The following is a 17,477-nucleotide window of genomic DNA, read 5'->3' as shown; positions in this document are numbered from 1 at the left end:
GAACTACTGGAAAATGCATCTGGCATAATTAGAATGAATGCTGTGTCATCACAATAGAACTTAGAGATAATCTGTATCCGACCTCTTTGGGTTCCACTGTTTATTCAGACTATCGCTGCTGTGCAATAGGACTACCCAGGGATAGTAAGGGTGAGCCTTTGTGGGGAAAGGGGCGCCACCTCATACATTTTGGAGTGCCAACCTCTGCAGTAATGTAGGGAAAGACTGACAGTGACTTTACAGGGAAAGTGTCCCTTATATAGATATAGATAATCTCATTGTAATTTTGCTTTAAGATTTCATGTGTGCAGTGTTAGGTTGATTATTTTTAGGATTAAATTAAGTATTTGTTTTTAAGGGTCCTTTTTGTGAAACATATACTGTATATCCCCACTATATGTGTTTTGAGAAATTATATATAGTATTGTAGCTAAACCCTATTCACTTAGCTGGAAAAAATGGCTATGCATATGAATCACTTACTTAGGAGCAGCTATGGCCGACACGGCAGAAGCATGAGGATTCAGGGTGGGGATACCAAAAAGTTTGAGGATAACAGTAATTTTTGGAGAGTAATTCTAAATAAATGCTGTACCTAATCTTTCTAAGGAAGGTATATTGGTAAGGGAGGGAAAATCTCTGCTGGCACTTTAACGCAGTGGTGGAGAATCTTTTATCTGCCATGAGCCATTTGGATATTTATACCATCATTCAAGGGCAATACAAAATTATCAGATTGAAAATGATCCTGCTACAGTGGGGAAAAAAAGTATTTAGTCAGTCAGCAATAGTGCAAGTTCCACCACTTAAAAAGATGAGAGGCGTCTGTAATTTACATCATAGGTAGACCTCAACTATGGGAGACAAACTGAGAAAAAAAAATCCAGAAAATCACATTGTCTGTTTTTTTTTCATTTTATTTGCATATTATGGTGGAAAATAAGTATTTGGTCAGAAACAAAATTTCATCTCAATACTTTGTGATATATCCTTTGTTGGCAATGACAGAGGTCAAACGTTTTCTGTAAGTCTTCACAAAGTTGCCACACACTGTTGTTGGTATGTTGGCCCATTCCTCCATGCAGATCTCCTCTAGAGCAGTGATGTTTTTGGCTTTTTGCTTGGCAACACGGACTTTCAACTCCCTCCAAAGGTTTTCTATAGGGTTGAGATCTGGAGACTGGCTAGGCCACTCCAGGACCTTGAAATGCTTCTTACGAAGCCACTCCTTCGTTGCCCTGGCGGTGTGCTTTGGATCATTGTCATGTTGAAAGACCCAGCCACGTTTCATCTTCAATGCCCTTGCTGATGGAAGGAGGTTTGCACTCAAAATCTCACGATACATGGCCCCATTCATTCTTTCATGTACCCGGATCAGTCGTCCTGGCCCCTTTGCAGAGAAACAGCCCCAAAGCATGATGTTTCCACCACCATGCTTTACAGTAGGTATGGTGTTTGATGGATGCAACTCAGTATTCTTTTTCCTCCAAACACGACAAGTTGTGTTTCTACCAAACAGTTCCAGTTTGGTTTCATCAGACCATAGGACATTCTCCCAAAACTCCTCTGGATCATCCAAATGCTCTCTAGCAAACTTCAGACGGGCCCGGACATGTATAGGCTTAAGCAGTGGGACACGTCTGGCACTGCAGGATCTGAGTCCATGGTGGCGTAGTGGGTTACTTATGGTAGGCCTTGTTACATTGGTCCCAGCTCTCTGCAGTTCATTCACTAGGTCCCCCCGCGTGGTTCTGGGATTTTTGCTCACCGTTCTAGACAATGTGATTTTCTGGATTTTTTTTTCTCAGTTTGTCTCCCATAGTTGAGGTCTACCTATGATGTAAATTACAGACGCCTCTCATCTTTTTAAGTGGTGGAACTTGCACTATTGCTGACTGACTAAATACTTTTTTTCCCCACTGTATATGTGGTCAAACATTTATTTAGCTCACCCTAATTTGATAGCTAGAGCTGCTTCTCTTTGGTGAGGCTGGATTGTTATTTGGTATGGATGATGTTGCTACTCGTAACTGCTTTTCCAGATTTGCATGGGTCTGAAGTAGAGTTGAGCAACTTTGGTCGGATCGGGTTTCATGAAACAAAATTTGTTTCAGATGAAACTGGTCCGACTAGGGCAAAAAAAGTCGGACATTCGTCCACTCAACGCCGACTTTTCTTCCCCATTGACTTGCATTGGGGTCGGGTTTCGGACGAAACTCCGACTTTTTTGCCCTAGTCGGACCAGTTTCATCTGAAACAAATTTTGTTTCATGAAACCCGATCCGACCAAAGTCGCTCAACTCTAGTCTGAAGTGTAGGTGACTCTTTACAATGATAAGTTCTGTGAATAACTTGCAGCAGTAAGTTTTTCCTAACCCAGATGTATATTACACTGCATGTCTCCTCACAATAGGAATTTAATGACTGCTCACATTACACTTTTATAACTCAGGCAGTGCGAGATCTGCAGTATACATTACAAAGGAGACACTGAGACTGCGGTAAATACATCACATAGGAGACACCGAGACTGCTGTATACACATCACATATGAAATAGCAAGACTGTTGTATATACATTATATAGGATACACCTTCGCTGCAGAGGAGCCATGGGAGCTGCAAATTTTACATCACATGAGATATGCGGCTGCGGCATATACATCACAGGTGACATGGGACTGTGGTATATGCATCTCTACAGAGATATGGGGCTGTAGTATATACATCACAAGAGACAATGTGTTGCAGTGTATACTGTACATCACAGGAGGAGGCACGGGATCTGCTGCTGCTGTCTTCTGTGGTATCAGGGCAAATTGTGAGCAAACTCCTCCTATAAAGTATGTAATCTTTCACTGTACATGGAGCAGTGTTCAGTACACAATGCTGCATGTCACAGAGCAAGAAGAAATTAAGGGCTGGCAGCCATCAAAATACAGCAGGCAGCCTGACCATTGCAGTCCCCGGAAATCTACCTGGTCATCACCAGCTGTAAACGGCCCAAGGGCCTGAGGATCCCCAGCCCTGCTTTAAACCCTTCACAATGCGGCCAATTTCCATCAATGTTTTTTCCTCCTCTTCTTCCAAAAGCCATACCTTTTTTAATTTTTCTGTCCAGATAGATATATGTGGGATTACTTTTTGTGGTACAAGCTATACTTTTGAATGATACCATTCATTTTACCACATAGTGTAGTGAAAAATGGAAACATTCCAAGTTGGAAGAAATTGTGAAAAAAACACAATTCTGACATTGTTTTTTAGGAATTGTTTTTGCTGTTTACATTTTGCGATAAAATGACCTTGCAATATGATTTTGCTCATCAGTATGATTATGATGATACCAAACATTTCCAGTATTTGTCAGATTTTAGGGATAAAAAACAGACGTTTGCAAAAAAATGTTTTGGGGTTGTGTCGCCATTTTCCGAGATCTGTAATGTTTTTATAGTTTGGTCGATGGAGCTGTGAAATGGTTTACTTTTTGCGTGGTGACAACGTTTTTAGTTATACCATTTTGAGATATATATGATATTTCAATAGTTGAATACAGTACTTTTGTGTTATTGCATCCTCCAAAAAAATGTAATTTTGGCAATCTTGAATTTTTTTTTTTACGGTGTTTACCGAACGGGTTAATTATTTTTATATTTTGATAGATAGGACTTTTCTGAACATGGTAATGCCACATGTGTATTTTTTTTATTATCATTATTTTGTAAAGGGGAAAAAAGCAGTGATTTGAACTTTTATGCTTTTTTATTTTTTTTTGTAAACTTTGTTTATTTTTCACTGTACTTGTTAGTCCCCCTTGGGGACTCTATTGTTTGATTGCTTGTGCTGTATACAGTAATGCCACAGTATCACCACCCTCTCTGAAGATATCCTGGATCCTGGGTGTTGGACACTGTGGGAGAGGTGAGTGCGGCGCCTGTTGTCTGCTTCTATCTCTGCTGCCACCGTGGATTCTAACTGAAAACAGACATAATCGGGGGGCGAGGATAGAAGCATTGAATGACACTGGTGCTGTCACACAGCTTCTAGCCCTGTCCTCAAATTAATCATCATCAGGCGGTAGTGCTGTTATTCACTGCTTCTAGTACCGGACTCAAATGAGTCATCAGCAAGGAATGGTGGCAGAAGCAGTGAGTGACATCAGCACCTTCTCTGATGAGTATTCATTTGAGGGTGGTGCTAGAGCTGTGTTGCGGTGCTAGTGCCACTCACTGCTTCTATCTACATCCCCTGCCGATGTCTTTCACAAAGGCTACTGTGATGGTATCGATAGAAGCAGACTGTTGGCACTGTACCCATATCTACTTCAGTGTTCATCACTGAGGATCCAAGATGCCTTCAGAGGGGGCAGCGATGCGAGAAACTAGTAAGCTACTGGAGAGCTGTCCCCTGTGACGTCCTGTTCCTTGAGGGTCAATGAACATCAGTACGTACCCTCAGGCATCTCAACATTTATTTGACACAGTTTGATCACACCAGACAAAGCAGGCAGGTCCCTCTTATCACCCAATTGTTGACCTGTAAATATTGTAAGTTTTTTTTTACTGCTCCTCTTTTTGATAGTTTGTATTCTCAACACCATAATAAATCAACTACATTCCCAGGGGAAGAAAAATCAAAGCTTCAAACTACTACAATGGCATGAAAGCTAAAAGTCATAGTTGACAGAATGCTGGGAAGCAAACAAACGAAATATTATTTTGAGCCCTGTGTCTGAAACAACTCTTGTTAATAAATAAGGCAACAGGTTTACAAAAATAAGTAGTATTTTTTTTAAAAACGGCGCCACAACTGTCCACAGGTGGCGTGCAGTTTTGCAGACCAATACTGTAGTGAAAAGTTGAACTATTATACCAGACATAAATAATTTACAGATGTGGTGCCATTTTAGTAGCCATGTTTGCATTGGTAACCATGTTTGCTTTTGAAAGTAGCCATGTTTGCTTTGGTCTGCTCCTGTACAAAAGCCCTGAAGGGTTAAAGCTGCAGTAAAATTAAAGCAATCTGATACTGATCATATATAAGCCTTTGCAATATAGGTCAGAGAGGTTATAGCATTGCACAGAATACAATATGTGTTGGGAAAATTGTGAGGCACGAAAATAAAACATATACTGAAGGTTCAAGGAAACAAGAATTGTACTGAATTTGAGCAGCAAAACTACTTACTGGACAAAGCTTTTTCAGCTTGACATCTTGTAGTAATGAAAATGCCATTGTCAAGTGGCAATGCAACAAAGTTCAATTTCTGACAGACATGTACACAATTTCCTTGCTTGGCCTTATTTTACTAAAGCATTTTCTTTCCAATCATCTAAGGCTCACTTACAGTAAGCCAAATAGTTTTCATGAAAGTGCAAGACAATGGCACTCTTATCAGAGAGGACATACCCAATAGGCAGCTGGTTCAGTGGCAGAGGGGCACATTGGGGAGAGAGGTTTGGTCTTACTGTACAAATTCCATTCAAGATCCTGCTGTGACCCTTGTGTTGTCTTCAGTGTAGATTCTTCTCCTCACACTCAAAACATTGGGTCTCAGATCCTCAGGCATCTGTCCATGCTTAGTAGATGCCTTTATGTAATGTTAATGAACTATTTTTGTTTTACTTTTTTGGGTGCTTCCTTGAATCCAAGCTAATAACCTATAGCATAACAAAAAAAAAACAAAAAACAAATATCCTAAAATAAAAAACTAAAAAATAAATTGCAAAAATTGCATGAAGGTTATAATAAGCATAACAAGCAGAAAGCTTAACAGTGACCACATTTTGCTTGTTAAGTAAAGAAGGATTTTCTCAGCATAAAGAACTAACTAGTATTCTTCTTCTTTACAGGCATATTGTATTGGCACATAAAGATACATCTCGATTTACCAGCACACCGCTTTGTAACTGTATGTTAAAGCTAAAATATAAATCATAGATTTTTTTTCCTAAAAAAATTCTAAAAATAATGAAAGACAATAATAATAATCACAACTATAGCTCACTATTTAAAAATAAATATAAAATATCAGCAAATAACATGGAAATCTTTGAGATTACTGGAACTGTAAAATCTGTACAGTACAATGAATAGAATATTTATGGTGATAAGTAAATGGCATAAATATAAGTTGACTGTTTTTCTTTTCACTATTTAAACCTATGAAAAAGTTAGCTAACTCTGTATATGCTGGAACAATAGCATTTAAAAAAAAACAAAATTCCGACCCATGTTGCCAAAACAAAGACCTTATATATTGAAGTTATAAAAAAGTTATGGCTGTTTCAGTGAATGAGTGAAAAAAAGTCTGGTCTTCAGAATAAGAGCATCAAAATAATGTCATTGTGTATATACAGTACATGCATTATGTGTTTTGTAATTGCTTGTGTTCCTCTATGATGCATGTTTATGTATGTCTGTATGTAATGTGTAAATATCTGTATAATATATTAGTATTTTTGAGTTTTATTATATGTGTGTCTAATGTAATTTGCATGTAAATGTACATGTGAATGCGCTCTTCGGGCATTCTTAAGGGAGCAACCCAGACACAAGTCCTTCACTAAAGTAAAAACAATAATGGACTGGTGGCATCATAGACATCAAATCTATTCAAAAGTATTATGTTTGCTCCAAGTAAAGTCTAGATAACTGGAAAACTAGTTATGTTTGTCAATGAAAGTTTTAATTACATCTTATTCTTAAAATAGAAGTTAAATAACCTAGAATAACAGAATGTATTTTCTTCTGCGGTTTATGTACTCAGTGTTCCCTGGGCGTGGTGCACTTTCCCTCCTACTTGATTTCCATCTGTCTTCTAATTCCTTTGGGTAGTGTAGTGCCAGACCTATCAATCAAGGAAAGGGCTAACTCTTTGGGCAAATGTAGCAATAAATTATGATTTAAAAAAGGGTTATGTCCCCAGCAAAGCTCTGCTCTCAATTCTAACAGTCATTTGGAGCTGAAATACTCTCTTTATCTGCTTTCTACTGTACTATCCAAGTCAAAGAGGACTTTCCCAAAATTTTCCATCTACACATGATGTAATAGTGGCTACAGGGTGGAGTAAAATGTATTTTGTTTTTATCATTTTTTTTCTTAATTTATCCTCTCTGTTCCAGACATATTAGGAATTAAAAAACTGGCACCCAATCACTGAAGTTTTGTTAAGTCCAAAGTGGGTGTTATCGGATAGTCACTCATACAGGATGAAGTGCATGCCCCCAAGGGAAACGTATCTAATTACACCCACTTGGTCGTTATGTGCCAACTAGTTTGCTAATATGTCCTTATCAGAGGGGTGAAATTTAAAACAAACAAAAATGTGTTATTCCGCTCTGCAGCTATTATTAGATCTTATGTACAGTTCAACAAGAAAAATTTGGTGATAAGTCCTTTTTAAAGGGAATCTGTCAGAAGGATCAATCTAAACATGTACTGTACATAGGCATGTATTTAATGGAAAATTTAATAAAATTATACCTTGATATCTGCGATCTGATGTCTTATTCCAGAGAAATCTAAGTTTTTCTTAATATGTAAATGAGCTGTTAAGATGTCTGGGCTGAACGCAGATAGCTCTGAGAATCTGCCTACAGATGTTATTTAAATGTAAGGAGGGGATACCCATGTGATATCAGGAGAGTGGACTGTCAGTTATTACATGTCTCACATTGATAATGCCCTATTTAATTTACAATAAGCTCTGGAGGCTGATTATAATTATTGAGGAAATTTATATCGGGTCCATAGATCCTAACCCCTCTTTTACATATTAAGAAAAATGTGGATTATTCTGGCATAAAACATCAGATCGCAGATATCAAGGTATTTTATCCAACATTCTATGACCTACATGCCCATATAGACGGCTTAGGAGGGTTGCTTCTATTGACAGATTCCCTTTAAGATATCATCTTTATGTAGGTGAAGATTTGGATTCACTCAATTTGACAATACGAGACTCCAGGGTTACATGCACACTTTACATTAAAGAGAACCTGTCAGCACAATTTTGTAAAGTAAAGATATGATGTAAGTTTGCTGCTAATTAGAGTTAGATGCATAGGGGCCGGACTGTACTGTACATGGGTCTTCTCCTCCTTGTCTGTGATTCCCCATGCCCTCGGCCTGCCTCCAGTCTTTGAATGACCTGCCTCCTCTGTTTGAAATCTCACCAGAAACCTGGTATTCAAAGACTGGAGTCAAGCTGATGGGTCAGGAATCACAGTCAAGGAGGAGAAGACCCAGTGCACAATCCAACCTCTGTGCCCCAAAATCTGATTAGCATAAAACTTCAAATGGTGGTTAAAGAAGAACAACAAAGAGGATTTCTTCTCCAAAGGAATCAATTTAATTAGTATCACAGTGTCAATGCAGCTATGCTTTTACTATACATTTCAAAATCGTGATGACAGGTTCTCTTTAAATTAACTGTGAACTAGAAGTGTAAACCTAAACTACTTTGCCTACTTTGTCATGGAAAAATTGTGTACAGAAATGCAGCTCTACACTAATCAGAATTAGGAGCTTTTATCCCCCGAAAGGGAACCTTTAGAATGAAGTGTCAGTGTGCATGCCCACATGCCATACCATTCATTCTCTAAAGAAAAGTACTGTGCTTTGCAAACTAAAAGTTCCTGTTCTGTTGATCAGTGTGGGTCTCAGTGGTCGGACACTCACGATTAATATATTATAGCCTATCTTGTAAATAGATGATAACTATAGATGAGTGAATAAGGCAACATTTGAATTCACCTGAAGAATTTGATTTTCAAAAATAGATATTCTCTGAGGTCTCTCCAGACATGCACCATGACCTTGCAATCGCATATACAAAACCATTCCATGCCTTGTCTAAGTCAGAAGTCCCAGCCTATCATGAAGATGCCTGAAGAGTCAACACAGTGGTTATTCGCAGATCTGATGAGAATTGGATGGGTGACAAAGAGGGACGGTGGGGGGGGGAACTGGAGAAGTGAGCAGTAGGATGAGTATAAGTATTTTTTAATTTTATATTGACTCTTTCTGATTCAGCAAAATGGGCTAATTTGTCAAACCCGTCTGAAATCGAATTGCAAAAAATATGCACTTTGGAAAAAATCAGTTTTTGGAATATTGAAGTAGAATTCAGTTCCATTGAAATGTAATCACTCATCTCTAGTACCATAATTACTTGTTTTAACTTTACCAGGAGACCATCATTAAGTTTATGCTGCCCCTTTTGAGAGCAGCATAAGGAATGGACAAAGAGTGACTTTTATGTGCATGGGCTGTTTAAGTGCAATGGTTGTTTGTAGTCGAAATCATTGAACCTTAGTTTTATCAGCAGTGAGCTAACGGTTTGTATAGAACCAATAGGCACAAAACATTGAGAGGTTTTTAATCAAAATCATTTGCAAAGTTATTTTGCTTTGTACTTTCATTGCCTGAAAAAGAACTGTTAACATAATCCCTTTCAATGCTTGTTACTACAGCTATTAATATTGCATATTGCTGAACATAAATGTTCCTTTTTTGTTTTGTTGCTGTTGATTTATGTCATTGTGTATGTTTATTGTTTCCGGCAATTGTGAAGTTTCTGCTAAATATATTGTTTCTCTATTACAATTGTTTATACAGGAGAATTTTCTCCAACTTATATGAAACATGCCATGTCAAATTGATTCACTGTGAGAAATTAAAGTTCTAATTTAAAAGAAATAAAACAATAGCCAATCAGTACATTAACCTCCGGCATTTTGCATAAATGTCTTTGAGTTTATTTCTAGAAATAAATTACTCTTTCCATACAGTACATACATTATTTAATATTTCTTTTCCATTAATGTTTTAATTATATATTTTTTTTTTCATCTATGTAATTATTAAATTTGATATTTAAATTTCAGTTATTTAATTTTTAATTAACAGATTATCAATGCAATTGTAAAAACAGGGGAAATTAAACAATTGTTTTGAACACAGTCAATTTTTCTTTTATAATTATTTATATGATTCCATTGTGAATCTTAACCACTCTTTTCATTTTCTTTTAACATTTTTGCAGGTAAATGAAACCTTCCAAAAAAAGTCCTAGTAAGCCAAGCTGAATGCATTAGATCTTAGCACCCGTGAATGTGTCTGTTTCAATTTCCATAAAGCCTAGCAAGTTAACAAGATGGCTGTAGACAAGACAGACAGATAGGGAAATTGATGGTAATGATGATAGTGAATGTGGTGGCAGGAAGAAAGATGCATGTGCCGCGTGCAAGCAATTATCTGGGACAGACACGAGGGAGATCAGTGTGGTGGTCATGCAGATCATAATGTCTTATTTACACCACGATAATTATGCTAATCTCGCTTTACACTATAAGTTGCTCTGGACACTTCCGTTTCGTATTGATAAGGGAGTGCAACTTTTTTCAGTTATTTGCTGTTTTGTTTTATGGTTTACAAGAAAAGATTACCTGATTTTGGGAACCAAATTTTTAGAGGTCTGATAGACCCTGTTGTTAGGGTTGGCGGAAGGCACTAAATAAAATATAATAATAAAGTGCCTTCGCAACCCGGGGTCCACCGTGCAGAGATGTAAGACTGCAGCTAATGTGAACAATGGTGAGCTAAAGGCAGCAAAGCAGCAATCAAAAGACACAGTGTTAACACTGTGTGAACAGAAAACTAAGTTAGAAGCCCTGTTATTCCACAGAGCGGTAACATACAGCAGAACACTGAGTGCTATACCCTGTTAACCATCACAAGAATACAGCAAATATAATGCTAGGTGAGGTCCCTATCGCTTCCCTCTGGGTAGTCTGGGCTGGTGGTTGCGCTCGCTCTTACACTCAGTTGTGCAACTGCACATGCGACTTTAGACGCCCGAAGTCAGATGCTGAGCCAAGTGGGAGTTCCCATCCTACACTGCCTGCCTAGACACACAATCACCGCTATAAGAGTGGCCCACACACATGTGCTCACAGAGTGGTAGTGTATCCACACACAATCACAAATGCAAATGATACTAGCACACAGGGGGGCACCATTGAGAGCCTTTTATACCTTAAGCTCAAGTCCAGACATACAGGACCTTGTCTGTGGACAAATCTGAAGCTGCCACATCACCAGAGCAGCTGACACCCGAGCACCAATGAGAAGGAGCCACATCATGCTCAGTAGGGTGAAATCTGGATTAAGCTCCAGAGCCCAACACTGCACTTGTAAAGCAGTAGTAACCATAGGCTTAGCTGGAGAGCCAGCAGCAACTACACATAGCATGAGCCTGGGCAAGGCACTGGGGCCAGAGTCTGTGCTGAGCAGTCATCCCAGTGGCCGAGCCTGAATGGAATACCACTGCGCCAGACAAGGCTTGGGATCAATCCTGTGCACTGGGAGAATCCCAGCGCCTAACAACATGTGCTCTAATGCAATAGTCCGGGTCTACTTCTGTATGTACCAAGAGTAACCCTTCTGTTGATTTAGGCCATGTTCACATGATATAACCAGTAGTGTTTCAAAATGTAGACGGAGTGCAAATATTTTTTAAACTTCTTCTCTGATTCTTGCACTCCTGTTTTTTGCTTACATATACCTACCAAATACTGATGTGTGAATGTGGCCATAGACTGTATTGACATTGTCCAATCGCGGACATTAAATGACCTTTGATCGACTACATACAAGATGTTTATCATGTTTAGACATGCCGTCCAGACAATTCTATTGGCACAGAAAAATTGCTAATATGGTTATTCTGTGTGCATAGAATAATATTGCTCTCTGCAGCACATGTCCAGTTCATACAAGAACATGTGCTGCCGAGAATGATGACTTTCAATCAAGCTTAAAATATAATTTCATCTAATGAAAAAATGCTTCAGTCAAACTTGTGGTGACTGTTTTGACATCCTGATAATGGGGACCAAAAACTTGTAGGAATGCTCATTTCCTGATTATCGGCCAGTTTAAATACAGCTTTAATGGGCTGTAATCTCTGTGCATGCCCTGCCCTTATGGTATAATACATTGTCTGACATCTCATTCAGATATTTATTTTTCGCATACGAGCGCTATCTGTATTTTTCACTGATAGCACTGTGATAGTCTGAGGCCATTCACATGGCTGTGATTTTCTCCACAGAAAATTAAGGAGACTTGTCTAATTTTGATCAGATGGTTGGATCAAAATCAGCATTTCATGTCTATTGGTTTATGAAAAAATTGGACCGCATTCAGATGACATCTAATTTTCACGAACTATCCATAAAGAGAAGGTGGAGAAATTTTCTTTCTCCACTTATGAGAAAAACTGATAATACTCAGACCACACTCTGACCAAACACTGATCACAGTCTGATCAAAATAATCGGTCCAGTTTTCACTTATGTGAGAAAATCAGACGTGAATGAGACAAAAGAGACTAGAATTGTGCACTCTACAGTATCTAAATAGCACTGCCCAATAAATAAATTGGGCATGTAGTTTAGTCCGGAGAATCTCTCCATATCTTTACTGCAATGTATAGGAAAAGGAATGTAAACTCGAGGGTGGGCAGCGAATTAGGATCAGTCACTGCTCTTCAATAATGATTTTCAATGTCCACTGTGCAACTACCTAGGTCACAAATCTCTAAGGTAAGCCAGGATTTTGTCATTTATAATGTTTGTATTTTTAACAAAGGTAACCTGAGGTACAAAGACCATCCATTAAAATTAAATTTATAAGCATGATACATACTGTCTTGACCTGTAGACATTGAAGAATGTGCCTGTTCACAGACAATAAACAGAGATCTTTACAATCAGGCAGCATGAATCTGATCATTTATCAGGTCATTTATTCTCAAAAATGCTCCAGTGTTTTAGAGAAAATATATTTTAGATATCCATTTGGTGACCATAGTCAGAGACCAGACTAGTTTGGTACCACCATTGGTCTGCTTTTTCCAGCACCACTGCAGGTGATTGAAAAGTCTCTCTCCCGTCGAAGACACCTGTCAATCACCTTCAGCGGCACTATGAGAAGCCAGTTGGTCTAGTTTAACCTCTGACTATGGCCCATGACCAGATCTTTGTACTAGTAGGTTCTCTTTAAGTTGTTCCTGGCTTTCTTTGCCTGTTATATGAAATGTCATGCATCTACTATATTATGCAAAAGATTAAGATTAAGAACGAAGGAAGGCAACTTCAACTTCCAGACACTAGTTTGACAATTTGAACTATCATTTAGAATTGTGGTCAGATTTATAACTTTGGGCAGTCAGATATATAAATTGCTATTTTTGTACAATTTTTGGTAGATTAGTTAATCAACCATAAGGACACTAGAGTAGGAGACCACATGTAGAACCTTACCACTGTGATTTACAGAGATTGGCATGCTCTCTTAACAGATATTTCATGAACATCTCCTGGGGAGGAAAGGACTTCTCATTTAATGAAGATGGGTACCTCATCAATCCTGCACTTGTAGTGATTGCTCTTAACAAGGAAAGGAGCTGGGAGGTGGTAAGTGCCCTTGGTTTTCGTGTGCCTTGAACTAAATCTTTATGCAAAAATGGCTGATTTGTTTTAATCATAAATCTTTTCAATAAGTATTAGTTCCTTTACTTTTTCATTTTCCTGTGACTAATAAAGGGGTTACCTTAGCAAGATGTATCACCTAATCCATGGATGGTTGGTTTGGGTTCAAACACTGGGGCACCAACTGATCCTAATAATGGAGGGTACTAGTGTCTCCTATGTCAATTAAGTGTCAGTACTAGTGTTGAGCATTCCGATACCGCAAGTATCGGGTATCGGCCGATACTTGCTGTATCGGAATTCCGATACCGACTTCCGATATTTTTTCAATATCGGAATTCGGCATCGGAATCGGAAGTTCAGTTGATTGACGGCCTGACGTCATCATGATGCGCGGTGTGTGCGCATCATGATGCGCCGTCATTTCGGGCCTTCCGGGGGTCTCTGCCGGCCTGCCGGGGGGCTGTGCCGGCCTGCCGGGGGGCTGTGTGGACTGCCCGGGGTCTGTACCGGCCTGCCGGGGGGCTGTGCCGGCCTGCCGGGGGGCTGTGCACCCTGTGGGGGTCTGTACCGGCCTGCCGGGGGGCTGTGCCGGCCTGCCGGGGGGCTGTGCTGATGTCCGGGGGTCTGTGCAAGCATCGTCCGATGGGACTACAAGTCCCATCGGGCGATGCCTGCTACCATGACAGTGATTGACACATTAGCCAATGATGGGACAGTAGTAGTCCCATCATCCGGCTAATGTGTTAAATGTTAAAAAAAAAAAAAAAAATACTACATACATACTACATGCTACATACATACTACATATATACTACATACATGCTACATACATACTACATGCATGCTACATACATACTACATATATACTACATACATACTACATACATACTACATACATACTACATACATACTGCATGCTACATACATACTACATACATACTACATACATACTACATGCTACATATATACTACATGCTACATACATACCACATACATACTACATGCATGCTACATATATACTACATGCATGCTACATACATACTACATGCATGCTACATACATACTACATGCTACATGCATGCTACATACATACTACATACATGCTACATATATACTACATACATACTACATATATACTACATGCATGCTACATATATACTACATACATACTACATATATACTACATGCATGCTACATATATACTACATACATACTACATATATACTACATACATGCTACATACATACTACATACATACTACATATATACTACATGCATGCTACATATATACTACATGCTACATACATACCACATACATACTACATACATGCTACATGCATGCTACATACATACTACATATATACTACATGCATGCTACATACATACTACATGCTACATGCATGCTACATACATACTACATACATACTACATGCTACATACATACCACATATATACTACATACATACAATACATTCATACAATACATACATAGACATACAGTACATATAACATAGAGTAACATACTTACCAATACTTGTCACATTGTTCCCCGAAGCCATTGTCTTTCCGGAATAAATATTAACATAACAAACCACAAAAATACTCACCCACGATCCGAAGCAGTCCACGAGTGTGTCCCACGACGATCTTGGGTAGAGAACTGCAGCATCAGATGATGCTGCCGTTCTCTACGGGCTGCAGGAATCCAATGACGGAAGGTAGGTATCCTTCCGCACTGTATTCCTCCGCCACTTAAAAAAAAAAAAGTCCCTAGTCTCACTTTATGCCATTGCTGTGTGGGAAATTCCCACACAGCAATGGCATAAAGTGAGACTAGGGACTTTTTTTTTTTTAAGTGGCGGAGGAATACAGTGCGGAAGGATACCTACCTTCCGTCATTGGATTCCTGCAGCCCGTAGAGAACGGCAGCATCAGCTGATGCTGCAGTTCTCTACCCAAGATCGTCGTGGGACACACTCGTGGACTGCTTCGGATCGTGGGTGAGTATTTTTGTGGTTTGTTATGTTAATATTTATTCCGTAGACGACAATGGCTTCGGGGAACAATGTGACAAGTATTGGTAAGTATGTTACTCTATGTTATATGTACTGTATGTCTATGTATGTATTGTATGAATGTATTGTATGTATGTAGTATATATGTGGTATGTATGTAGCATGTAGTATGTATGTAGTATGTATGTAGCATGCATGTAGCATGTAGTATGTATGTAGCATGCATGTAGTATATATGTAGTATGTATGTAGCATGCATGTAGTATATATGTAGCATGTATGTAGTATGTATGTGGTATGTATGTAGCATGTAGTATATATGTAGCATGTATGTAGTATATATGTAGTATGTATGTAGTATATATGTAGCATGCATGTAGTATATATGTAGTATGTATGTAGTATATATGTAGCATGCATGTAGTATATATGTAGTATGTATGTAGTATATATGTAGCATGTATGTAGTATGTATGTAGCATGCATGTAGCATGTAGTATGTATGTAGCATGCATGTAGTATATATGTAGTATGTATGTAGCATGCATGTAGTATATATGTAGCATGCATGTAGTATGTATGTGGTATGTATGTAGTATATATGTAGTATGTATGTAGTATATATGTAGCATGTATGTAGTATGTATGTAGCATGCATGTAGCATGTAGTATGTATGTAGCATGCATGTAGTATATATGTAGTATGTATGTAGCATGCATGTAGTATATATGTAGCATGCATGTAGTATATATGTAGTATGTATGTAGTATATATGTAGCATGTATGTAGTATGTATGTAGCATGCATGTAGCATGTAGTATGTATGTAGCATGCATGTAGTATATATGTAGTATGTATGTAGCATGCATGTAGTATATATGTAGCATGCATGTAGTATATATGTAGTATGTATGTAGTATATATGTAGCATGTATGTAGTATGTATGTAGCATGCATGTAGCATGTAGTATGTATGTAGCATGCATGTAGTATATATGTAGTATGTATGTAGCATGCATGTAGTATATATGTAGTATGTATGTAGCATGCATGTAGTATATATGTAGCATGCATGTAGTATATATGTAGTATGTATGTAGTATGTAGTATGAATGTAGCATGTATGTAGTATGTAGTATGAATGTAGCATGTAATTTTTTTTTTTTTTTTTTTTTTACATTTAACACATTAGCCGGATGATGGGACTACTACTGTCCCATCATTGGCTAATGTGTCAATCACTGTCATGGTAGCAGGCATCGCCCGATGGGACTTGTAGTCCCATCGGACGATGCCTGCACAGATCCCCGGAGCCTGCACAGACCACCGGCAGGCCGGCACAGCCCCCCGGCAGGCCGGCACAGCCCCCCGGCAGGCCGGCACAGCCCCCCGGAGCCTGCACAGACCACCGGCAGGCCGGCACAGACCACCGGAGCCTGCACAGACCCCCTGGCAGGCCGGCACAGCCCCCCGGCAGGCCGGCACAGCCCCCCGGAGCCTGCACAGACCACCGGCAGGCCGGCACAGACCACCGGAGCCTGCACAGACCCCCTGGCAGGCCGGCACAGCCCCCCGAAAGGCCCGTACAGACCCCAGAGAGGCTGTACAAGGGCAGGAAAGGGTTTTTCTTATTCCGATACCGGAAGTCCCATAGACTTGAATGGGACTTCCGGTATCGGAATCGGCGATACCGATACTTTTTTTAAAGATCGGCCGATACCATCCGATACGATACTTTGAAGTATCGGATGGTATCGCTCAACTCTAGTCAGTACCCATTCATGACAATAATTCCATTTGCTTCTATAAACCTATAGGAAAAGTAACACCCATGTATGCCCACCACTAACATAAAAAATGAATGAAACAATGGTCATACATGCATTCATATTTTTGCGGAAGAGGATTGAGACCTTTACTGATCATACATTTATTACATATCTGAAGGATATTTTGT

At 39.1% G+C, this 17,477-nt stretch overlaps 1 protein-coding gene across 1 annotated transcript in view; it reads left to right on the top strand.

Moving 5' to 3' along the window:
* Nucleotides 1–17,477, top strand: part of GRIN2D (glutamate ionotropic receptor NMDA type subunit 2D) — a 699,139-nt gene that overhangs the window by 169,939 nt on the left and 511,723 nt on the right. Inside the window, exon 3 of the mRNA XM_073571149.1 lies at nt 13,372–13,486. Within this exon, the coding sequence (XP_073427250.1) occupies nt 13,372–13,486 (115 nt within the window). The remainder of the gene's footprint in view (nt 1–13,371; nt 13,487–17,477) is intronic.

Source organism: Dendrobates tinctorius, unplaced genomic scaffold (genome assembly GCF_039654945.1).
Source record: "Dendrobates tinctorius isolate UK_male_01 unplaced genomic scaffold, ASM3965494v1 ptg000028l, whole genome shotgun sequence".
Taxonomy (NCBI): domain Eukaryota; kingdom Metazoa; phylum Chordata; class Amphibia; order Anura; family Dendrobatidae; genus Dendrobates; species Dendrobates tinctorius.
Note: the sequence above shows the minus strand (reverse complement) of the source record. Positions and strands in the feature narration are given on the sequence as shown.